The 23,742-nt window shown below is 47.8% G+C and overlaps 1 protein-coding gene across 3 annotated transcripts; it reads left to right on the plus strand.

Moving 5' to 3' along the window:
• SLC34A2 (solute carrier family 34 member 2) lies at positions 1 to 23,251 on the plus strand. 3 transcript variants are annotated; one of them, XM_025385307.1, is made up of 13 exons: positions 1 to 285; positions 6,914 to 7,028; positions 7,127 to 7,261; positions 8,650 to 8,778; positions 10,565 to 10,708; positions 12,302 to 12,413; positions 13,975 to 14,170; positions 15,063 to 15,158; positions 15,921 to 16,041; positions 17,471 to 17,638; positions 18,702 to 18,818; positions 18,911 to 19,035; positions 20,611 to 23,251. In XM_025385307.1, exons 2-13 carry the CDS (start codon positions 6,917 to 6,919, stop codon positions 21,223 to 21,225), a joined length of 2,070 nt encoding a protein of 689 aa, XP_025241092.1. In that variant the 5' UTR covers positions 1 to 285; positions 6,914 to 6,916; the 3' UTR covers positions 21,226 to 23,251. The 3 variants fall into 3 exon arrangements, with proteins under 3 accessions (XP_025241092.1, XP_025241091.1, XP_025241093.1); XM_025385306.1 differs by having other exon boundaries at positions 214 to 285; positions 7,124 to 7,261; XM_025385308.1 differs by lacking the exon at positions 1 to 285 and adding an exon at positions 860 to 959.
• The last annotated feature ends 491 nt before the right edge of the window (positions 23,252 to 23,742 follow it).

The raw sequence follows: 23,742 nt of genomic DNA on the forward strand, positions 1-23,742 counted from the left end.
GGGGCCGTTCGGGCCCGTTCGCGCGGCGGGGCCAGTCGGAGCTTTTCTCTCGGCAGCTTGGTTGGCCGGCCGTCTTCTCTGCGCAGCGGGCGAGGTCTCGATGGGCTCATTAAGGCGGCAGGTAGGCAGTGCCCCGGCGGCGGCGGCAGGCGGTCCTGGAATGTGCGAGGGGCGTGATGACAGCGGCCGCAGGCCTCTTTGCGCAACACCTTCGCCATATATACCCGGGGCGCTGCGCTCCACCTGGCCGCCGCCTCCAGCCCAGCACCTGCGGAGGGAGCGCTGGTGAGTACCGCCGCCGGGGCAGGGGCGCTTCCTGGCTCTTTCAAGGACTTTGATTCACTTAATTCTTGTAAATACCCCTCGATGCTGACTTCAAGGAACTTGGCTGGCTTTGGGCCACAGAAGTGAAAAAAACAAAGCTTTTCACAATGTTCAAGCTATTTTCTTCTTAATGTCACGGTTACTGATTTTATTACAGCTCTTACTGCTACACTCTTACTATTGACAGTGTTATTAATCAACCACACTTGCGGATTCTAAAATGATCACTGTGTTGAGAGTCGTGGTTTGGAAGAGAAAGGCCCAGGGGATAGAAGGCTCCACCCAGGAATCAGGATGGCTAGGCTCTTTGTGGCTGGGTCACCAACTAGCCATGTGACTTAACGCTAGTCCCTGTGAGCCCCTGGGCTGCCGTCTTCCACCCTTTATAAGAAGGGGAATGCGACAGCTCAGGACCATGAAAATTCTAGGTTTGTGGTGGCTGCCTGGTGATGCGACACTGCCCCCCACCCAAGTGTGACTTCCACGTGCTACAGTGCTTGTTTACAGTTATTTAGGGTACCTAGGAGACAGCCTTAGTTTGTTTCTATTAGGGCCCGTGGCCATCAGCAAAGGGTCCGTCCTCAGCTGTCTTGGGGAGCAAAACCCACAATTTCTGTTTTCCAAGCCAGAAATGGGTGAGCAGGCTGGGGAGACGACTTACAAAGAGATGTGCACAGAAGTGGTTGGCTTTGGGGACTGCACATCCTCAGGCCAGAAAGTAGGGGGCTGCATGGCATGGAGGTAGTTCACGTTCTGTGGAGCGATGCCTGCCACGGGTGGCTCGCACTGCGCTGAGGAGAGTTGGAATCTCGTTTTCTTTGAGGAGATCCCTTTCTCAAACATGTTAATTTCATGGAAGCAGCTTATGGATTTCATCACTACGAGTCCGCTCTTCCTGTTCAGGTGCCCCAGGGGGTTTATGTGTTAGCCCTGATCGCTCTGGGCCTTGTCCTTCTTTCCTTTTTCCTTCTTCCCTTGTGTGCTGGCAGTTCTTTAACTTGTCCTGGGTTGGGTATTCTTGGAAAACTGTGCCTGTAGGAGTGGCCGTTGTTTCAGATTGTAAAAAAAAATAATTGAAAATAAAAAAGACTGCTTCTTTTGTCCCATGCCAGCTGATCATGATCTTCTCTGCTTTTGTAATTTGGGAAATGGGTGATAAGAAGGGCGTGCTTTGTAAAAGGATTGGATACTAAACAAATTGCCCCATCCAAAACTCTCCCAGATTGCTCAACCGTCTCACTGAAGCAAGTGCCCTGTGGTATGAAGATGGGCTTCTGATTGTTGCTGTTAGACACAAAGGGGACACAAAAATAGCCCGAATTCAATGTAATGAGGAAAACAGCCTCTCAGAATCAGAGTGCTTTGGAATAAACTGGGCTTTAATAACCAGTTTCAGGCATCTTCCATCCCTCCATCCTCACCCACACCCCCACTTCCATTCTGGGGACAGCAGGGAGCAATCAGGACATCCAAGGGAATTTATTCATCTCAGTGAATTTTAAAAATGCAAAGGTACAAAAAGAGGGCTATAAAAAGATTGCGGTATGTTTAAGATGTTTATATTTACAAATTTAACTGCTTTAACCCCCCCAATACAATGCAGCATAAATGATATAGTTAGAAGTTATTTACAGGATTTATTTTAAGATGTCAAAAATACAAATTGATAGCGCATGGTGAGGGTGAGGTTTGGTGATATGGCCCAAGTTTAAAGTGATAGAATAAATGTCTTTAAAATTTTATTAGTGTGTGACATCAAAAATGTAAACGGAAGTTATCTAGCCATGTGAGGCCCAGGCCAATTGCTTCTTTGACTCCTCTCATCACTACCACCACTGTGTCCTTGAAGAGACTATTATTAGCAGTAATGTAGGGACAGGGTTTCGCTGTGTTGTCCAAGCTGGTTGCAAACTCACAGGTTCAAGGGACTCTCCCACTTTGGCCTACCAAAGTACTGGGATTACAAGTGTGAGCCACCATCCTTAGCCTATAGGGGTGATTATTGTTCTTTGTGATGGCTGTAAGGGAAGCAGAGGAAAAAGAGCCATCACCCTCTTGGGAATGTTTGAAGCACGGAGTCATTCTTTCAAAGTACAAGAAAGTTTTCCTGGGCATCCTGAGAACATTGGCCTGCATGAGGTTGAACTTACCTCTGCAGTGTTTGGTGCCTATGTGATTTGAAGCAATTACCTTCTCTGCGGCTCAGGTTTTCCCTCTTTAGAACGAGGATACTGTTCATTCTAAAGGAGACTCTAGTTTACATAGATACATGAAATGCTGTGAGTAAATTTGTGCACCAATTTGCAAGTGCCAGGCACAAAGTCCTTAATAAACACTGCTGGCTACCATGTGCCTGGCACTGTCCTATGTGCTGTGGATACAGTGGCCATACTGTACTCCCTGTGCTGGTGAAGGCCACCATCTGGTGGGAGACTGTGTGTCCATGTCCTGGTTCCTCACAGGACCACTGCCCTGGGCTTCCTCTTCTCCCCATTTCTTCAGATGGCCTTGACTGCTGCTCTGAATACAAGGGGCCCCGGAACAGGTCTTGGTTGGAGAAGCCCAAACAATGTGAATGTAGGGGTTGGGTGATTGCCAGGTGCCCTACATTCCCCTGCTTCCCAAGTCTGAGACGAGTCAAGAAAGTTCCTCTCCTGGGTCTTTGAGAAAGAATAAGAGCTCTTTCTGGCAGTGGGTGCCCATGTGGGACAGGAAGTGGAGCCAAGAGGGTGAGGCACACAGGCAACTCAGTTATAGAGGCCAGTGTGGGCAGCAGGGGAGCCCCTCCCTGGGCTTTAGTAAAAAGATTCCAAATGATGACTTCTCCCTTCCTCTGCCGCTTCTGGTAGGTGGCAAGAATGTGCTGGAGTGAGGCCTTGGGAAGGCTGGGAGAAAACAAGGCAGTGGTTGCGCCAGGTCTTGAGGGTAGGAGAAAGGCTTCAGAGGGGCTCAGAGCTCCAGGGTACATTCTCTGCCTGTACCATATAATACCTGCCCCCGTCCCACCCTCCTCCCCCCACCCCCAACCTCATGCTCCTGCTCAGCCATTGCAACATTCTTGGGTGGGCATTTCCAGCATCTGAATGACCACGTGGGAGTGACCTGTAGACATGCCAATCTAGCTAGCTATCCAAAAACACTCAGAGCCCTCAATGTGCCTAGACCTAAGGTCCTTGGGTCCCCTGGTGCTTTGAGGGCTGGAGAATTCCTCCTCCCACCTTTGCCCCTCGCTGTGAGATCTATGGAAAAGCTTCTGGCTTTGGAGCCAGCAGTCTTGGGTTCATATCCTGACACCAGCTCCAGGTAGCTGGGGGCAAGCTTCTTTGTTTCTCTGTGCCTCAGTTTCTTTGTCTGTACACTGAGAAGAAAACCTCCTTCCTTATTAGATTTAATGAGGCCACAAACTGCATAGGACACTCCCCTGCCACAGAACAAATGTTAGCATCTTTCTCTCACAGGCTTTGGGTTCGTTTATTCAAATATTGACTGAAATTCACTACCGTGCTGAACATTGGAGATGGAGAGCTTATGGTGTAGGGTACACACAGTGCACCCACAATGCATTTCCACATAATAAACACTCTTGTTTATTGTTCGTGACACAGTGCATTTCCACATTGTGTCAGGAAGAATAAACAAGAGTTCTGAGTGTTTATTCTGCCAGGCACCATGCTGTAGCCTCACTACACTTATTAACCAATTAGTCCTCATAACAGCTCAGTAAGCGAGATGGTATTGTCCCCATTTTTGAAATGATGAAACTGAAGCTCAGAGTGGCTCAGGGTTGCATGTAGTGAGAGGCAGGCCTCTGCAGAACCAGCACCCCCCCCATTGTGATTCCCTCTCTCCAGGTATGATTGAGCCATCTTACCTTTGTGGGTTTAGGGGTTGAGTTGCATCGTTTAAAAGAATTTGAAAATTTTAAAAGAAAATTTTAAAAAACCACCCACAGCCTCACCACCCACTTTAACCCCAGAGAACATTTCTGGATCTTGTCTGCCTTGTTGAGATGATGCTGTGAATGGGAAAAAGAAGTGCTTTAGATTCACGGTTTATCTAAAGCATTTGCCTATGGTTTTACTGATGCAGTATAACCTTTTTAATAGCATACTCTTACAATGTATGGACATACTATAGTTAGAAGGAGTAATTTCTCTTTTTTTTATTTTATTTTTTAACACTGTAAATGATAGAGCAGCAAATATCTTTCTGGTCTACATCCCATTCATTCTGTCATAAATACGCAGAGCTTAAGACCTTGAAGATGAAGTAATGAACAAGACAAAGTCTCCTTTTTGGTCGGCTTTGCAGTTTGGTAAGCAGGAAACAGGTTGAAGAGAAAAGGGGTCAGGTGGACTCACGCTCTAGAAAGCCCTCTTGGAAGAGGCGATCAGTGCAGATTAGGTATTTCTGAGAGCAAATATTCCTAGCTTCCTGATTCCTAGAGTGAAATGACTGGGTCACAGATGTGTGATGAACGAAAGGCACTTTGGACAGTTTGCTGACTTTTCCAGAGCGTCTAGCAGTGTTCAGCTCATAACATCTTTTCCAGCACAGCATAATAAACTTAAATTCTTTTTGCTACTTTGATAGTTGTCACTGTTTTAGTTTGAATATATTGGATTGCTTCTTTTTTTTTTTTTTTGAGATGGAGTTTCACACTTCTTGCCCAGGCTGGGTTGCAATGGTGTGATCTTGGCTCACTGCAACCTCTGCCTCCCAGATTCAAGTGATTCTCCAGCCTCTGTCTCCTGAGTAGCTGGGATTACAGGTGCGTGCCACCACGCCTGGCTAATTTTGTATTTTTAGTAGAGACAGGATTCCACCATGTTGTCCAGGCTGATCTCGAACTCCTGACCTCAGATGATTCACCCGCCTCGGCCTCCCAAAGTGCTGGGATTACAGGCGTGAGCCACTGCACCCAGCTTGGATTGCTTCTTTTTTAATGGGCATTTTAGCCATTTGTTCCTTTTCTGTGAATTGCCTTTTTCCAGTCCTTTGGACTGCTGTGTCTAATGGACAAGGACTAATTGTCTAGTGTCAAAGAAAAAGGACTGCAAGGACTGGAATGTGAGGTGTGTCAAGTGCCTTGTAACTGAGAAAGGCTTTGTGAAGAAAATGGATTGTAGGAAGGTCTTTTATGAAGGCTGAAAAGAATGTGGTTCTAACAAAGGATGATTAATCCAGACAACATGACATAGTAATAATTGCTGCTATTTATTGGATGCCTCCTCAATGCCAGTCACTTTCTAGACTTTTAATTTCACCATTAGTCTCATAACCCTGCAAGAACTGTTCCATTTTATAGATGGATAAACTGGCAGTTTATGCTCAGAGGCATAAAGGGACTTGCCTAAATACACACCCACTAATAGGCGGCACTGCTGGATTTTAAAACCAGGTCCATCACACTTTTCACAGAAGCCCTGACTGGTAGGTAAAACACGCAGATGGTATACAAACACTTGCACATATATATATATATATATTTTTTTTTTTTTTTTTGAGACAGAGACTCGCTCTGTATCCCCCATGCTGGAGTACAGTGGCATGATCTCAGTTCACTACAACCTCTGCCTCCCAGGTTCAAGCAATTCTCATGCTTAGCCTCCTAAGTAGCTGGGATTACAGGCACCCACCCCCTGCTAATTTTTGTCTTTTTAGTAGAGACAGGGTTTTGACATGTTGCCCAGGCTGGTCTCAAACTTCTGGTCTCAAACCCACCCACCTTGGCCTCCTAACGTGCTGGGGTTACAGGCCTGAGCCAGCTCGCCTGGCCCCTGCATATATATTCACATACACACTAAGTTGTATAAATCTGTTAAATTTCACCGGACAAGGTTTTGCATAGATCTGCAGTGCACTTGTCTTGATATAAGAAGTAGATGGAGTGCCATTGAAGGGTTGTGAGGATTTGGTATGCTATGAGACAACAAAGATGAATGGGCTTGCACCCTGCCTTTTTTTTTTTTTGAGACGGAGTTTCACTCCTGTCACCCAGGCAGGAGTGCAATGGCGCAATCTCGGCTCACCGCAACCTCTGCCTCCCAGGCCTCCCAGGTTCAAGCGATTCTCCTGTCTCAGCCTCCCGAGTAGCTGGGACTACAGGCATGTGCCACCACGCCAGCTAATTTTTGTATTTTTAGTTGCCATGTTTTGTATTTTTAGTTGCAAGGTTGGTCTCGAACTCCTGACCTTAGGTGATCCACCTGTCTCAGCCTCCCAAAGTGCTGGGATTACAGGCATGAGCCACGGCACCCGTTGCTCCCTGCTTTTGACTGAAGGAGAGAGTCAAGACAAAAACAAGTTTAGGAGATTAAAGGTGGTGCGTGCAGCTAACTCAACATTGTAAGAAGTAGTTTGCTTTAGTGACCGGGTGAGTGAGGCGGAACCACAGAGGACTGAAATATGGCACTTAAGATGCCACACTTAGGGGGCATAAGTATGAAATCCTTCCCTTCCTTTTGCTGCCACCTCCCCCTGAACCCCCCACCCAGTAGACGCTTTCAACCGATGATTCTTCCTCTTATAGCATCTTGGTGCGCCTCCTTTCCATGACTGCTGCTTTAAACTGTTTTCTTATCCACAGACCATGGCTCCCTGGCCTGAATTGGGAGATGCCCAGCCCAACCCCAGTAAGTACCTCGAAGGGGCTACAAGTCAGCAACCCATCACCCCTGATAAAAGCAAAGAGACCAACAAAAGTAAGTGTCACTCGTTTGTCTGCAGATCGGCCTCTTGTGAGGGGTCTGCAGGAGACCCAGGTCTGATTCCTCATGACCCCTTTTGCTTGTTTCAGCAGATAGCACTGAGGTACCTGTAACCAAGTTTGAACTTCTGCCGACCTACTCCACGGCTACACTGATAGAGGAGCCCACTGAGGTGGACGACCCCTGGAACCTACCCACTCTTCAGGACTCGGGGATCAAGTGGTCAGGTAAGAGTGAAGCCAGCTGAGACATTCAGGAAGGAAACAGGAAACTTCCTGTGGTTCACGGTGTCACCATCCTCGTGTCCCTCTCCCCTTTTCATTGTTCTGATGCCCTTGAAGCAGGGGTCCTGGCTAGGGATGTCACCCTCCCGTCTTTTTTTTTTTTTTTTTTTTGAGACAGAGTCTTGCTCTGTCGCCCAGGCTGGAGTGCAATGGTGCGATATTGGCTCAGTGCAACCTCTGCCTCATGGGTTCAAGCAATTATCCTGCCTCAGCCTCCCGAGTAGCTGAGATTACAGGCTAATTTTTGTATTTTTAATAGAGATGGGATTTCACCGTGTTGGCCAGGCTGGACTTGAACTTCTAACCTTGTGATCCATCCGCCTTGGCCTCCCAAAGTGCTGAGATTACAGGCATGAGCCACGGTGTCTGGCCACCCTCCCATCTTTGAGGTTGAGTCAAAGCATGTTGGAGCAATTGGGGGTCATTCATTCAACAAATGTGCCCGGCACTGTGGTTGTAGCAAAGATGGACATTGTCTGGCTCCTTATAATTCGCTGTGGGAGAACAGTTTCCAGGTACTGGTTTGGAGATGCTGTGGATACAGTGATAAACAGAAAAGGCCCCTCTTCTCAGAGAGATTTCAGAGGGGTCCCCTCACCCAAATATGGGCATTAGGGAAGGTTTCTAGAAAAACAAAATACGCAGCCAGACAGCTGGTGCAAACAATCACTGTTTCATTTCCAAGTGTGTGTAGGGCAGAAGGTCTGTCAGTGAACTAGACAGCAAGGAGGAAAAAGGAGATTGGGCTGTGGGGTGGGGAGGAGAGGTAGGAAGGAAAGAGCTGGGAGGGGTAAGATGAGAACCATTTTAAAAGCCAGTGGAGTAAACAGTAGTTAACGATGAACGATGTAGCATCCCAGGATGTATGATGCCCCAAGCCCTACATAAATTGAGGCTGATTGCTGCTGTGCAGCTGCATTCTGGAAAATACTCTGCTGTTCGGAATGTGACAGCCATTATCTCCGACCCTGCACTTAGCAGGTGGCGAGTGCTGTTAACTGCCTCACTCAGCGACACTGTAGCTCAGCTGAGCATGGAGCCTGGTTTTTCTGTCACAGACCATATTGAACCCCTCCTCCCAAATGCAAATCCTTTAGAGGCACTTTACCAGGGGTTTCAGCTAAATGGACCACAGTGGTAACTGCTTTGAAAGCTACAGCGATGGCTGCGTCCCATCTGTAAGCCTCGCTAGACATAAGAACTTACGGCTGCCAGGCTGGGAAGGGAGGGGAGGCGGGGGGAGCTCTGAGCTCATTGCCGAACTTCTCAGTGTTTCCAACACTAAAAGTTTCATGCCTTTCTCTCTCTCCCGCCACCCCACCCCGCTGCAGAGAGAGACACCAAAGGGAAGATTCTCTGTGTCTTCCAAGGGATTGGGAGATTGATTTTACTTCTTGGATTTCTCTACTTTTTTGTGTGCTCCCTGGATGTTCTTAGTAGCGCCTTCCAGCTGGTTGGAGGTAAGAATGAAAGACCGAAAGGTCTGGGGGTGAGGGGCGTTATCATGAAATGTGGTTCCGAGAATAAAACTCAGCAAGCCCTCTCCAGCTGCAGCCTCCTCGAGTGTTTTAGGACTGGAACCCACCTCAGATCATTTATGAAGTCTATGCTTTCTGTTACAGAAGAGAAAACCGAGGCCTACACAAAGGGCTATGACTTGGCCCAGGTGGCTTAGGCCAGGAACTGGGGCTAGAGACTATTACAAGCTATCAGCCAGTTGAGTTTGTCCACAAACCTCAGGCAGGAAGTTGTTTGACATAAAGACTTAGCCGAGGAATTCCTATATCCTCCCCCCCAGAGAGAATTCTGGAATGAGAAAGAGCGCCCTTTCAAAGGTGGGCCCTTGCTGGGGGAAGGACAGAGCCCCTTCTCTGGGCTGGAGGAATCTGCATCCATTGTAGTTACCTACACAGCCCTCAGGGCTGCGTGTGCCCATGCAGTGTGAGAACCCGGAAGTGAAGTCACCCTGTGCTTGGTTACCTTGGTACCTCAATGGTGACATCAGAAACAAACAGGCAGCACTCTGAGTGTCTGCTGGGTGCAGGCATTTTTGGGGGCCCTCTATCAAACATTCTTCCCCAAAGCTCTCCCATTTACGGAGATATCATGAACCAGGCCTGAGACTCACAGCCTGTAATTAGCAGAGTAAGATTCAGTCTCAAATCTGGGTGTCACAAAGGACCACGGATTTCTGCAACCCTTGGTGCCTCTCTTGGGAACCCATCTGTGTGACTTGGGACAGTTGGGGAGGTGGGCATTCATGGAAGAACATGAGGGGCAAAAAATTCTTCTTTTTTTTTTTTTGAGACAGAGTTTCATTCTTGTTGTCCAGGCTGGAGTGCAATGGCGCGATCTTGGCTCACCGCAACCTCCGCCTCCCGGGTTCAAGCGATTCTTCTGCCTCAGCCTCCTGAGTAGCTGGGATTACAGGCATGCACCACCATGTCTGGCTAATTTTTGTGTTTTTAGTAGAGACGGGGTTTCTCCATGTTGGTCAGGCTGGTCTCCAACTACCGACCTCAGTTGATCTGCCCGCCTCGGCCTTCCAAAGTGCTGGGATTACAGGCGTGAGCCACTGCGCCCGGCCTCCTGAACATTGTTTCTGGGCTCCCTGGTCCATGGGAACATCGGCTATGGGCTTTGCTGTCTGGTTATCTCAGACAATTCATCTGCATCCTCTGGGCTTCCATCTTCTTTATACCATGGACTTGGGAATGCATTGATGGTCTCAGGCACACTCTTGAGGATAACTCTCCCAGCATTCAATTACAGGCTGGTGCTAGGGCTAAGGATGGATAGAGAGATCTACTCTTGGAGGATAAATCTGAATTAGGTATACACCCCAGAGACATCCAGGAGGCTCACTGGCACCCACTGGTCCCAGTACAGAGTTGAGGCTGGATTCCTGAGCATGGAAGGGCTTGCTGACCGAGGAGTGTTTGAAGAGTGGGAGGATGCAGGGCGAAGGAACAAGACTAACCAGGGGCTCACAGTGGGTCGGGAACCAGGGCAGAGAGACAGAGACAGGAGGCACGTGTGGGCAGCCAGTGGGTTTCCTGCCTTATCAGCAGCACTGGGAAGAGACATGGGGAAGCAAGATTCCCTGGGTGACTGCCGGGATGGAGACTGGAGGCTGGACTCTCCAACCCACAGCCAGCTGGCCTTGGATGGAGGCTTCTGTTTACTCATTGCCTACCTAATCCCCCTCGATCACGTTATGATTGTTTTTTGTTTTTTTTTCCCCAGGAAAAATGGCAGGACAGTTCTTCAGCAACAGCTCTATTATGTCCAACCCTTTGTTGGGGCTGGTGATCGGGGTGCTGGTGACCGTCTTCGTGCAGAGCTCCAGCACCTCAACGTCCATCGTTGTCAGCATGGTGGCCTCTTCATGTGAGTCAGGGCACCCATGAGCCCACCTGCATTGCAGACACTCTTCTGTCTATCTGGGGGTGGGAAGGGGTGGGCAGGAATTCACGCTGAATATGTCCAGGCCTTGTTACCGTTGTCTTGCTATCTTGTCCCGGCTACAGTGTGTTCCCCTCTTGATCCAAGGCAACTTCCTGTTTCCATTTCGATGGCAGGATCTGGAAATAGACCCTGCTGCTGGAGTTCTCAGCTCTGAATTCTCTAGGACTGTGCTTTCCAGACCTGTAGCCACTAGCCACATGTGGCAATATTAATTTTATTGAACCTTAATTGATTTAAAATTAAAATATAGCATTCAGTTCCTCAGTTGTACTAGTTACGTTTCAAGTGTTCAAGAGCCACCTGTGGCTGGCAGCTACCCTACTGAGAAGTAGAGACACAGAACATTTCCATCACTGCAGAAAGTTAGTTTTCTGGGACTGGGCCACTCTCAGTGCTAAGCAGAAAGACAACTAATCTCATCACAAATTGCTCTGGGACAACTGAGCTTGGGGAGATGGCACACTAAACTTGTACCTGCCTGATGATTGCTGCGGCTAGGCTGGACAGACTCTCTGAGGGGGACCAGTTTGAACTGATTATTATTATTCTTTTCTCTATTTTCTTTTTAAATAGAGACTTGGGTCTCACTGTGTTGCCCAGGCTGGTCTCAAACTCCTGGGCTCAAGTTATCCTCCCACTTCAGCCTCCCAAAGTGCTGAGATAACAGGCCTGAGCCACTGCCCCTGGCCAGAACTATTTTTCTTTCCAAGCCAGCATTGTAGCCAAAATTAACTAGAATGTTTCCGGTCCAGTTAGAAAAAGGTATTACACTTTCAAAATATTTCACTTGTTTATGTCAAAACAAGTGCAGCAATATGCTGAGTTTGTTTGAAAAAGTTACACTGCCTGGAATGAAGTGTCTGATATCTAGCACAGAAATGATGCTTCCTGGCTGGGCCCAGTGGCTCATGGCTGTAATCCCAGCACTCTGGGAGGCTGAGACCAGCCTGACCAACATGGTGAAACCCTGTCTGTACTAAAAATACAAAAATTAGCTGGATGTGGTGGCACGTGCTTCCAATCTCAGCTACTCGGGAGGCTGAGGCAAGAGAATCGCTTGAACCTGGGAGGTAGAGGTTGCAGTGAGCTGAGATCGCGCCATTGCACTCCAACCTGGGTGACAGAGCGAGATTCGTCTCAAAAAAAGAAAAAAATGAAGGAAAGAAATGATGCTTCCTTAAAAGCGAGCCTTTGTGCCATGCACAACTGACTCACCTGTACGTGCAAGCCCTGGCACTCCACCTAAGTCCTTAATCAGTGGGTGCCTCCTGGTCTCCTTCAGGCTAGCCTTGGATCTGCAATAGGGAGGAGGGAGGAATCTAGAAAGGCACTTTCATCAGATTCATAGTGAGGTGCATAGTGAGGTGCAAAAAAAAAAAAAAAAAAAAAAAAGTTTAAGAATTCACTTCCATAGGGGATAAAAACTACTTCTTTAGAGGATATCAGCATGGGTCACTTTAGCCTGCCTCCAAGCTGCCTTTCTAAGCTTGCTAATGGCACTTTTCCATCCTCCAGTGCTCACTGTTCGGGCTGCCATCCCCATTATCATGGGGGCCAACATTGGAACGTCAATCACCAACACTATTGTTGCACTCATGCAGGTGGGAGACCGAAGTGAGTTCAGAAGGTAAGAGGCTCAAAACCAGCCTTTGCGATATCAGCTCTATTGTTCTCGGCCATGTTGTTTTAACTACTTTTAACCAGTCAAAGATGACATGCTTATCAGGTTCATTCCCGGAGTTCCTAGAAGTAATCACAGGGAGGTATGGCTAGGGTTGGATCACATACTCACCAGCTGATTAGACTCAGCTCCGTGATCGGCAGAGCAGGGATAATACTATCTCTCACCACTGATTAAATATACAATCCAGCAGGTAGAGCACACAGCACATTGAGTTCACTAAATAAATGCAAACTCTAGCTAGAAACTTAGCCGCTGGGTGGCGGAATTGAAACAAGGCCAGTTAGAAGAGTAGAATTTATTAGGACTGGGGATGGTGGCTCATGCCTGTAATCCCAGCATTCTGGGAGGCCAAGGCGGGCGGATCGCCTGAGGTCAGGAGCCTGACAAACATGGTGAAACCCCATCTCTACTAAAAACACAAAAATTATCCAGCCATGGTGGCAAGTGTCTGTAGTCCCAGCTACTATGGAGGCTGAGGCAGGAGAATCTCTTGAACCCAGGAGGTGGAGGTTGCAGTGAGTCGAGATCACGCCACTGCGCTCCAGCCTGGGTGACAGAGCGAGACTCCATCTCAAAAAAAAAAAAGAAAAAAAATTAATAAATAAATATTGTTTTGTTTGGTCATAATTATAACTTATTAAAACTTCCACTTTCGGTCAGCTCAACCCATTCTACCTTTTCTTTGTTCTTCACTTACAAGTTAATAAAAAACAAAATACAGTTTCTGGCATGCATAAAATCTGAAACTAGAGCAAGTAGACAGTTGGAAACTCTTTTCTTTCAAAAAGGTTAATGTGAAAATTAAATGTTTCTCAGCCTCTTCTAGCTAGGTTTTTTGTTTTTTGGTTTTTTTCTTCAGTTTTTTTTTAAAGGGAAGCTGTTTCATTGCAGACAACATCCAGAACAGAGTTTTTTAAATCTGGAGATAAGATGGAATCGAGCAGGAATCTTTGAACCTCCTCAGATGGATGCAAAATAGCCTTGTTTCCCATGGAAACTATTCATGTTTCATCACTTTCAAGACCTTTAAAAAAAAAAAAAAAAAGTTTAAGAATTCAGTTGCATGGAGGTCTTTTTAAGTTCAATTTTTACAAAATTGCTTTGGGGATTTATGACTTCTCTGTGTTTGGAACAATTGAAAACTCCTCATAGAGGGCTTTGGTTGCCTTCATACTGGTCCCCACCTTTCCAAAAGAAGGTGGGCTTCTATATACATGATACAAAAGTGCCCTTGATGCAATTCTTCGAAACAGTGATTGCTGAGCTAATTATTCCAGCCGTAACATGCTTGCTGGCCCACATCTTCCTCATCTGGCCAACGGGAATATAGATACCAGCCACTTTGGGGATTGCTATAAGAGAACAAAAATGAGATTGCATACATGTGCACACTTCCATAGGTGACACCTAGCAGAGGGTGGCAGATGACACAGGTAATGGCCCACCTCACATGGTGCCCACTTTCTTAGTGACTAATCTGGCTGTCGGGGTTTCCCTCCCATAGAGCTTTTGCAGGAGCCACTGTCCATGACTTTTTCAACTGGCTTTCCGTGTTGGTGCTGTTGCCTGTGGAGGTGGCCACCCATTACCTTGAGGTTGTAACCCAGCTTATAGTGGAGAGCTTCCACTTCAAGAATGGAGAAGATGCACCAGATCTTCTGAAAGTCATCACTAAGCCCTTCACAAAGCTCATTGTCCAGGTAACTTGGCTCCTTCAGAGAGAGAAAGAGACAAATTTCCTATCCACCACATCCCCTACCTGAGCTGACAGATATAGAGTGTCTACAACACTATTCTGGTCCTGGCACAGTGGCTCACCCTTGTTTTCCTAGCCCTTTGGGAGGCCAAGGTGGGTAGACTGCTTGAGGTCAGGAATCTGAGACCAGCCTGGCCAACATGGCATAACCCCGTCTCTACTAAAATACAAAACATTAGCTGGGCATGGTGGCGTGCACCTGTAGTCCCAGCTAGGTGGGGGGCTGAGGGAGGAGGATCGCCTGAACCCCGGGAGGTTGAAGCTGCAGTGAGCTGAGAATTGTGCCGTTGCACTCCAGCCTGGGTGACAAAGTGAGATTGTTTTTAAAAAATAAATGGATGAATAAACACTACTCTGTAGCTGCCTCTGGAAAAGGCCAAGGGAGGCAGAACTTTAGGGCCACCTGATAGAGTGACCTTGACGGTTACTTTGACTTCCATGATATGCCACCTTTATTGGGGTGGAGGTGCTTCTTAAGACTGGACACTTGAGACCACTTTGTTCCCACTGCTGTCCTCAACACCAATGGACTTAATAAAGTATGATCTACCCTTTCCTGCCTAGAGTCATCTCAGCCCCTTCTCCCTGGGTCCTTGCTAGGACCTTGTGATTTCACTCTTACTGGTTTTCTTGGCCATTCAGTCATCCAGAAACTATCTACTGCCTACTCCCTAGATATCAGTGCCTCTGCAGATAGAGCGAGCCCCACTTTGCCTCTCTGGGAGCTCACAGTCACATTTATCTCCTTAGAGCCCCTCTCACTGCAACCCCCTGGGTTTGTGTCCTAAATCGGTTCTGAGGATGTACTGATGATCTCCTGTCTACTGTTTCCACAGTTGGATAAAAAAGTTATCAGCCAAATTGCAATGAATGATGAAACCGCGAAAAACAAGAGTCTTGTCAAGATTTGGTGCAAAACTTTTACCAACATGGTACGTTTCCAAGATAGTCCCGGGTGGGTGAACCTTTGCATCTCAACATTAAGCCAAATCTTGCCTTCAAGGAATTTAAATAGAAAGTCAGGGGAAATAAATACTGGGAGCCCCTGAAAAATCAAAAGTGACCAGTGAATGCCTTTAGAAAACAAGTCCCTGAATGAATGCCGAATGCAGGTAAACAGTAGGACAGACAGACTCCCTTTTGCCCCATCCCAGGAAACATTATTCCTGGTTTGTTATTTCCATGCCTCTTGGACAAGACTTAGCTCTCCCTGCCATTCTGTTCTCATTTTTGGAGGGACTTGTGGAAATAGTCCAGCATGCCCTATGAGTGTTGGCAGCAAGTATCCTCTCTCTTACTTTCCAGACTCTTCCAGAGTATTCCCCCTGCTTGGGCCCAGAGCATTCATGCCCTCTGTCAGGAACCTACCCAGCCTGCTTTGCACCTGGGTTGTGGCTTGCTCTTGCTTCTGGGGTGTACGTGTATGTTTTTGTGGGGTGCTAAAGACCGGAGACTAAAATAAACAAACTAGATATTTTTAAATGGTGAAGGCTGATTTCAGTTGTCCTCAGTTATTCTAAGAGATTTCTAATAAAGGTGACAAATAAGTCTTCGAGAGAAAAGAACTGTTCTGTTGGGACCACACTACATGCACCGTGTGTGGTGTCTGTGCCCGTTCATTCCCACCCCCCCCATTGCCTCCCATTCCCCACTAAAAGCCAACATTGTGGGCATTTGTCATGTGTGTCATCCAGACCCAGATGAACGTCACTGTTCCCTCGACTGCTAACTGCACCTCCCCTTCCTTCTGTTGGACGGATGGCATCCAAACCTGGACCATGAAGAATGTGACCTACAAGGAGAACATTGCCAAATGTAAGTGGAGCTCAGTGGATTGGCCCCTACGACAGGTGTTGTCTGGGGGTGACGTATTTATCTGTGTGAAGTCCCAGTAAGTGAAGAAAAGGACAGTAGGAGTCACTAAGCACCTGCCCTACATCAAGCAGGAGCAACACACTTTCACAGCAGAGGAAACTATGGCTTAGGAACTGAGGTGACAGGTCCAACAGCAAGGGCAAAACTGGAACTTGAAGTCCATTTCCTTTGCCAGCTCCACACCACCTCAGAAAAGCCCAACAGATTCTATAGTGTTTCCTCTACGTGCTTTGTTCAGACTCCTTTAGTCAATAACTCTAGGGGCCAGGCATGGTGTCTCATGACTATAATCCCAGAACTTTGGGGAGGCCTAGGTAGGCCGATCACTTGAGGCCAGGGGTTCAAGACCGGCCTGGCCAACATGGTGAAACCCTGTTTTTACTAAAAATAATACAAAAAAATTAGGCAGGCATGGTGGTACAAGTCTATAATTCCAGCTACTTTGGAGACTGAGGCATGAGAATCGTTTGAACCCCAGGAGGCAGAGGTTGCAGTGAGCCAAGATCACACCACTGCCCTCCAGCCTGGGCAACAAGGAGGTAGCTTGTCTCAAAATAAAATAACTTTAGGGAGACGACAACCAGATTTGAAGGAAGATGTGGGACCCACATAGAACAGATGTATTCACTCAATTAGTCCCTACTGTACAGCGGGCCCCATTTCAGGGCACTGGGGCTATAGCACTTGAACAGACAGTGAGCTTGCATGATGCTCTGATTATTAAGAAGCTGTAATGTTTTTTCCAACCCAGCTACCCTTCGTTATTCTAATTACTCCTTACATATACTTTTGTATATCTCTGCTTCTCTCTTCCCACCCTCCCACCACATTAATTTTGAGCAGTATACTTTAATACTCTAGGTATGATTACCCCAAAGAATCAAGTTAACATACCACCTCCCACATTCTAGGCACTATATAATGGTTATATATTAATTCATATAACCATATTTTGCTGGAAGTATCTAGGGGATGCAGAAGGGGCTTTATAATTAGCAATGCCCCTTACTTTGACTTGCCCATGGAACCCCTCAAAGCATACTTATCATTAGTAAAAAAATTAGACCATCCACAGCATGGTCTTTAGAGACAGAACTGGGCTGGGTCTGCCCCTGAGTAGTTGTGTGATTTTTAAAGTCATCACTTGATCTTCCAGCCTCATGCAATCCCACTAATTATGACATAATCTCAGTGGTGCCCTTTGCTGCAAAGGAGGCTGAGAAGGGCTGTCTTGATTTGGGGCTGCCATCTGTCAAACTAACAACCAGGAATCTGTTCGTAGGAAAGATAGGATCTGGGGGAATAAATAACAATCTGTAGCCGTGGTGGCTCCATGCCCTCCTGACAAGGTTCTTCGTGGTCTTTTTAGGCCAGCATATCTTCGTGAACTTCCACCTCCCAGATCTTGCTGTGGGTATCATCTTGCTCATAATCTCCCTGCTGGTCCTCTGTGGTTGCCTGATCATGATTGTCAAGATCCTGGGCTCTGTGCTCAAGGGGCAGGTCGCCACTGTCATCAAGAAGACCATCAACACTGGTAGGTACACTGCCCTCACTTGTGGGCCTTGAGGGATGGTGTCATCATGGCCACTGCATGGGGTGTGAGGGTGCTTTAGATTCCCATCTAGCAATGGCCTCTGCATGGAGTTTCTCTCTCAGATTGGATCAGCAGCAGAAGTGAGGATGTCATTCATGTGGAAATGTTCTTGGTGTCCTGGGTGGGGTCTAGGGAGCAGGCCCAAGCTTCCATTGCATGTTGGCAAGGTCCTGAGAAGGATTTCCTATCTGGAGAACTGTGAATCAGGCCTTCCTTCCTAGTAGGTTTCCTGTATGCTCAGGGCTTTACTGGCTCTGTCAAGACCCCTTAGGAAAAGGACCCCAGGTGTCCACCCTCACCCCCACCTCCCTTCACTCTTGTGAAGGAAATGTGATGTGTAAATACATCAGCATCTAGAGGTGGCCAATGAGACTGCTGGCCAAGAGGATTTCCTGCCAAGTAGGGTGTCCTGGCCAATGAGAGCTCACTAAGCCAATGACATCATCACTCCATGACAACTCAGTTAAATATAGCCAAGAAAATTCGCCCCCCACCCCAGGTTGTCTTGGGGGAACAGAGCAACTCTGAGTGCTTGTGGGAAATGCAGGGCCTGATCTGGTGCTGGTTGAGTGGAGGACCCAGTTAGTAGGCATGTTTCAAGATTTTGCGTTTTCCTGATACTCCTTAAGGCAGACATGAAGGTTGAAGGTCGAATGTGGGTGCTAATAGGAGGCCAGGGCAGGGGAGGAAGCATGCTCTCAGCCCTTTCTGGAAGGAGAGTGGTTACTTGGGTGGGTTCACTCTTTCTAATCTGACCTCCAGGGAGTCTGTGTTTTTGTTTCCATAACACTTACCTGCATCCTTGGTTTTTCCATCTGAATATGTGGAGCAAAAGACAATGGGGAATGAAACTGGATTCTAAAACTCTACTCTGTAATCTGAGACCATATATGGGATGAGGAGGTGCCTGTACAACCTCACCCGTAAGCCCAGCCCCTGCCCCAGGCCACCAGCCCATTCCTTCTCCAGAGAGGCCCTGATATATCTTCCTTCTGTCTTCCAGATTTCCCCTTTCCCTTTGCGTGGTTGACTGGCTACCTGGCCATCCTCGTCGGGGCAGGCATGACCTTCATCGTGCAGAGCAGCTCTGTGTTCACGTCGGCCTTGACTCCCCTGATTGGTGAGTTATTCCGGAGCTTCTCCCTCTGGCCACCACTGCCATTTCCTGTCATCCCATGGGGCTGATGTGTTTGTGTTTGTATCCCCCCCAAGGAATCGGAGTGATAACCATTGAGAGGGCTTATCCACTCACGCTGGGCTCCAACATTGGCACCACCACCACCGCCATCCTGGCCGCCTTAGCCAGCCCTGGCAATACATTGAGGAGTTCACTCCAGGTGAGGACTCGGGGCCCGGGGGCAGGGGCCCTGGGGGTGGGACCACACATGGTCTTGCAAACTGGTCTCTAACAAGAGCCGGGCTTTTCTCTGTGCTGTCCAAAAGATGGAACTGATATGTGGAGGGGAAGCCATGGGTAAAGTTTTCAGGACCTTGATATGAGAACAATCAAAACTATCAGTTCTGAGACAGGCAGTAAGACTCCCATAACTGGTGGTGGTTTCAGCAGAAGTGGGGTGGCCCCTTGATATAGATGTAGAAAGGGTACTTAAGAAGCACAACCACCACCTCCTATCTCCTCACTGCCTCCTGTGGGGAACTTTACAATTAGGAGAACTCCTTGGCGTGGACCATCTAGGTTACTTTGTGCAAGACCTTTGGGATTTGAATTTATTTTATTTTATTTTATTTTATTTTATTTTATTTTATTTTATTTTATTTTTTTGAGACAGTCTCGCACTGTTGCCCAGGCTGGAGTGCAGTGGCACGATCTCCACTCACTGCAACCTCCGCCTCCCGGATTCAAGTGATTCTCCTGCCTCAGCCTCCCGAGTAGCTGCGATTACAGGCACCTGCCACCACGCCTGACTGATTTTTTTGTATTTTTAGTAGAGACGGGGCTCCACGACGTTGGCCAGGCTGGTCTTGAACTCCGGACCTCATGATGCACTTGCCTTGGCCTCCCAAAGTGCTGGGATAACAGGCGTGAGCCACTGCACCCAGCCTGAGATTTGAATTCTTATCTCGCCATTTACATCCCAAATGACCTTTGGCAAGTGATCTAACCTGAGCGTCAATTCCCTCATCTGAAAGATGGAGGATATAACCCCTATCTCATTAGGATTACTATAAAGATCTGATGAGGCAAAGCAATCTATGCAACAGAAATAGAAATTCAAGCATACAATGTAAATTAACCACATATGTCATCCTAAAAGATTTTAGCAGATACATTTTTTAAAAGTAGAAACAGGCAGATTCATTCTTCAATAATGTGTTTGATTTAAACCATTATCACTTTAACACGTAATCAGTCTGTCAAAAATTGAGATATTTGACATTGTTCTTTTCTGGGACTAAGTCTTTGAAATCTAGTGTGTATTTCATACTTAAAGCAAATCTCCGTGTGGACATGCGGCTAGTGTATTGGACAGTGCTGGTTCATAGCCTGGGCATGGTACTTTGCACCTTGGCAGCCTTGGAAAAGTGACTAAGCTCCTGGCCTCTGGAGCCAGGCTCCCAGGATGTGAATTTCCACCTCTTCCATCTCCCACCTGTGGGAGTTGAGGAGCCTCCATTATCTCATGTCAAGAAATAATGGTTGCCACTTTATAGAGTGTTTTTTGAGGATTGAGCTAATGCACAGTTGAGTGCTCCTGGCCCTCCCAGACATGTAGTAGGTCCTCATGGAAACCAGGTACCCTCTGGGCTGAACCGTAAAGACAAGGAAGGCCTGGAAGGCCCGAGACTGTGCTACCTGTGATGCCCGCTAGCTTACCTCCCCCGTCCCCTCCTCCCTACTGCCACCCCATTAGGCAACAGGCCCCTCACCTGTCCAACCTCTTGTGTTGCAGATCGCCCTGTGCCACTTTTTCTTCAACATCTCTGGCATCTTACTGTGGTACCCGATCCCGTTCACTCGTCTGCCCATCCGCATGGCCAAGGGGCTGGGCAACATCTCTGCCAAGTATCGCTGGTTCGCCGTCTTCTACCTGATCATCTTCTTCTTCCTGATCCCGCTGACGGTGTTTGGCCTCTCGTTGGCCGGCTGGCCGGTGCTGGTGGGCGTCGGGGTTCCCGTCGTCTTCATCATCATCCTGGTTCTGTGCCTCCGACTCCTGCAGTCCCGCTGTCCACGCGTCCTGCCCAAGAAACTCCAGAACTGGAACTTCCTGCCACTGTGCATGCACTCGCTAAAGCCCTGGGACGCCGTCATCTCCAAGTTCACCGGCTGTTTCCAGATGCCCTGCTGCTGCTGCTGCCGCGTGTGCTGCCGCGTGTGCTGCTTGCTGTGTGGCTGCCCCAAGTGCTGCCGCTGCAGCAAGTGCTGCCAGGACTTGGAGGAGGGGCAGGAGGCGCAGGGTGTCCCTGTCAAGGCCCCTGAGACCTTTGATAACATAACCATTAGCAGAGAGGCTCAGGGTGAGGTCCGTGCCCCAGACTCAAAGACCGAATGCACAGCCTTGTAGGGGAAGGCCCAGATTGTCAGAGGTGGGGGGATGGGCCTTGAGTTTTGCATGCTCTCCTCTCTCCCACTTCTGCACCCTGCACGCTTTCACCACCTCGAGGAGATTTGTTCCCCATTAGCGAATGAAATTGGTGCAGTCCTACCTAACTCGATTCCCTTTGGCTTGGTGGATAGGCCTGCAGGGCACTTTTGCTCCCGCCCCTGGTCACTCAGTAGTCTTTTACTCCAGGAAGGCACAGGACAGTACCTAAAGAGAATTAGAGAATGCACCTGGCTGGACAGGGGTCTAATCCTGCACCTGGCTGGGTTGGTCAGTAGAACCTGTTTTCAGACTCAAAAAACATCTTCAGAAAGAAAAGGCCCAGGGAAGGAATGTATGAGAGGCTCTCTAAGATAAGGAAGTGAATTCTTCATGACTATGAAGCTCAGGCCTCTCCCTTTTTATTAAACCAAAGTCTGGCAACCAAGAGCAGCAGCTCCATGACCTCCTTGCCCCAGATCAGCCCGGGTCAGGGGACATAGTGTCATTGTTTGGAAACTGCAGACCACAGGTGTGGGTCTATCCCACTTCCTACTACACCCCACATTCCCCGTCAGGGTTTCCTCACGTGGGCAGGTGTGCTAGTCCAAGCAGTTCACTTGCAGTGTCCTTGTCCTCATGCTTCGGGAATGGGAGCCACATCCGAACTACAGAGAGTTCAGGCTGGATACACGTGCTCACCTGCTGCTCTTGTCTTCCTAAGAGACAGAGAGAGTGGGGCAGATGGAGGAGAAGAAAGTGGGGAATGGGTAGCATAGCATTCAGGGGATATGGTTAACTGCCAAAAGGGCCTCAGGTTCTTAATTTAGCAAACTAAGAAGCCAAATTAAAAAGCGTTGTGGCTAAAGCCTAATGCTCCTCTCTTGGTTAGATAACAAAAACCGTCCCTGTTGGATCTTTTGAAATAAAACGTGCAAGTTCTCCAGGCTCATAGCCTGCATGCTGCCACCTTGAAACCCAGGGAGTATCTGCGCCTGGAATAGCTCTCTCCCTCTCTCTGCTTCCTCACTTTCTGTGCAAGATGACTTGCGGGGTTTACTTCCTTCTTTCCATGCACCCACCCACTGGAATCTCTTTCCAAACATTTTTCCATTTTCCTGTAGATGGGCTTTGATTAGTTGTCCTCTTTCCATGCCTGCAAAACTCCAGATTTTTGGGGAAAGCTGTACCCAACTGGACTGCCCAGTGAACTGGGATCACTGAGTATAGTCTAGCACAGGTATGTCCCTGGGTCAAAGGGGTGTGCTCCTTCTCATCCTAGATGCCTTCTCTGTGCCTTCCACAGCCTCCTGCCTTATTACACGACTGCCCCCGCCCCACCCTCAGCCATTCCAATTCTTCCCGGCCAGTGAGCTCCAGCCTTATCTAGGAAAGGAGGAGTGGGTGTAGCTGTGTGGCAAGACTGGGGCCTCCCCCATCCCAGCTTCTCCACCACCCCAGCAGGTCAGGATATCAGACAGTCCTCCCCTGACCCTCCCCCTTGTAGATACCAATTCCCAACCAGAGCCGAATACTCGATATTTATAGTCACACCCTTGTACAGCATTTTTCATAAGTTATATGGTAAACGGTCTGGATGATTTGTGCTTCTAGTGCTCTCATTTGGAAATGAGGCAGGGTTCTTCTATGAAATGTAAAGAAAGAAACCACTTTGTATATTTTGTAATACCACCTCTGTGGCCATGCCCGCCCCACCCACTCTGTATATACGTAAGTTAAACCCGGGCAGGGGCTGTGGCCATCTTTGTACTCCGGTGATTTTTAAAAATTGAATCTTTGTACTTGCATTGATTGTATAATAATTTTGAGACCGGGTCTCACTGTATTGCTCAGGCTGGTCTCAAACTCCTGAGCTCAAGCAATCCGCCCTCCTCAGCCTTCCAAAGTGCTGAGATTACAGGCATGAGCCACCACACCAGGCCTGATTGTAATTTTTTTTTTTTTAACTGGTTGTGGGAAGGGATAAATAAAATAATCAAACCCAAAAGGAGTGTGTTGTTTTTAATTACAGGGAAATAGGGACCTCCTTGGATCTATTTTATAAAGAAGTGAGGTCTCTTCCCTTACCGAATGTCACTACCCACCACTTACTATCTGACCCTCCAGCTGCATAATTTGTGGAGCCTCTTATTCAAAAACCTGGGGAAAAGTGTAGTTTTATATTGTGCAATGCCAGTTTCAAACACAAAGATAAGGCCTGTTAACTCGTCTGTGGAATCACTGACATGACGTAGCTCTTACGTGTAGCTCACACATGTATTTTATTCCTAAAAGAACAGTGAGAGCATTGCACAAAACTAACTCAATTGTTTTCATTTCACTAATTTTTTTTTTTTTTTTTTTTGAGACAGTGTCTCGCTCTGTCGCCCAGGCTAGAGTGCAGTGGTGTGATTTCTGCTCACTGCAACCTCTGCCTCCAGGATTCAAGTAATTCTCCTGCCTCAGCCTCCCAAGTAGCTGGGATTACAGGTGTGTGCC

This window comes from Theropithecus gelada, chromosome 5 (assembly GCF_003255815.1).
Source record: "Theropithecus gelada isolate Dixy chromosome 5, Tgel_1.0, whole genome shotgun sequence".
Classification (NCBI taxonomy): domain Eukaryota; kingdom Metazoa; phylum Chordata; class Mammalia; order Primates; family Cercopithecidae; genus Theropithecus; species Theropithecus gelada.

Coding starts and splice junctions, on each gene's coding strand:
- SLC34A2 (XM_025385306.1), top strand. CDS start 6,917: ATGGCTCCCTGGCCTGAATTGGGAGATGCCCAGCCCAACCCCAGTAAG. Junction 14,171..15,062: donor TCACAAAGCTCATTGTCCAG/GTAACTTGGCTC, acceptor CTGTTTCCACAG/TTGGATAAAAAAGTTATCAG. Junction 18,819..18,910: donor GGCCTTGACTCCCCTGATTG/GTGAGTTATTCC, acceptor ATCCCCCCCAAG/GAATCGGAGTGATAACCATT.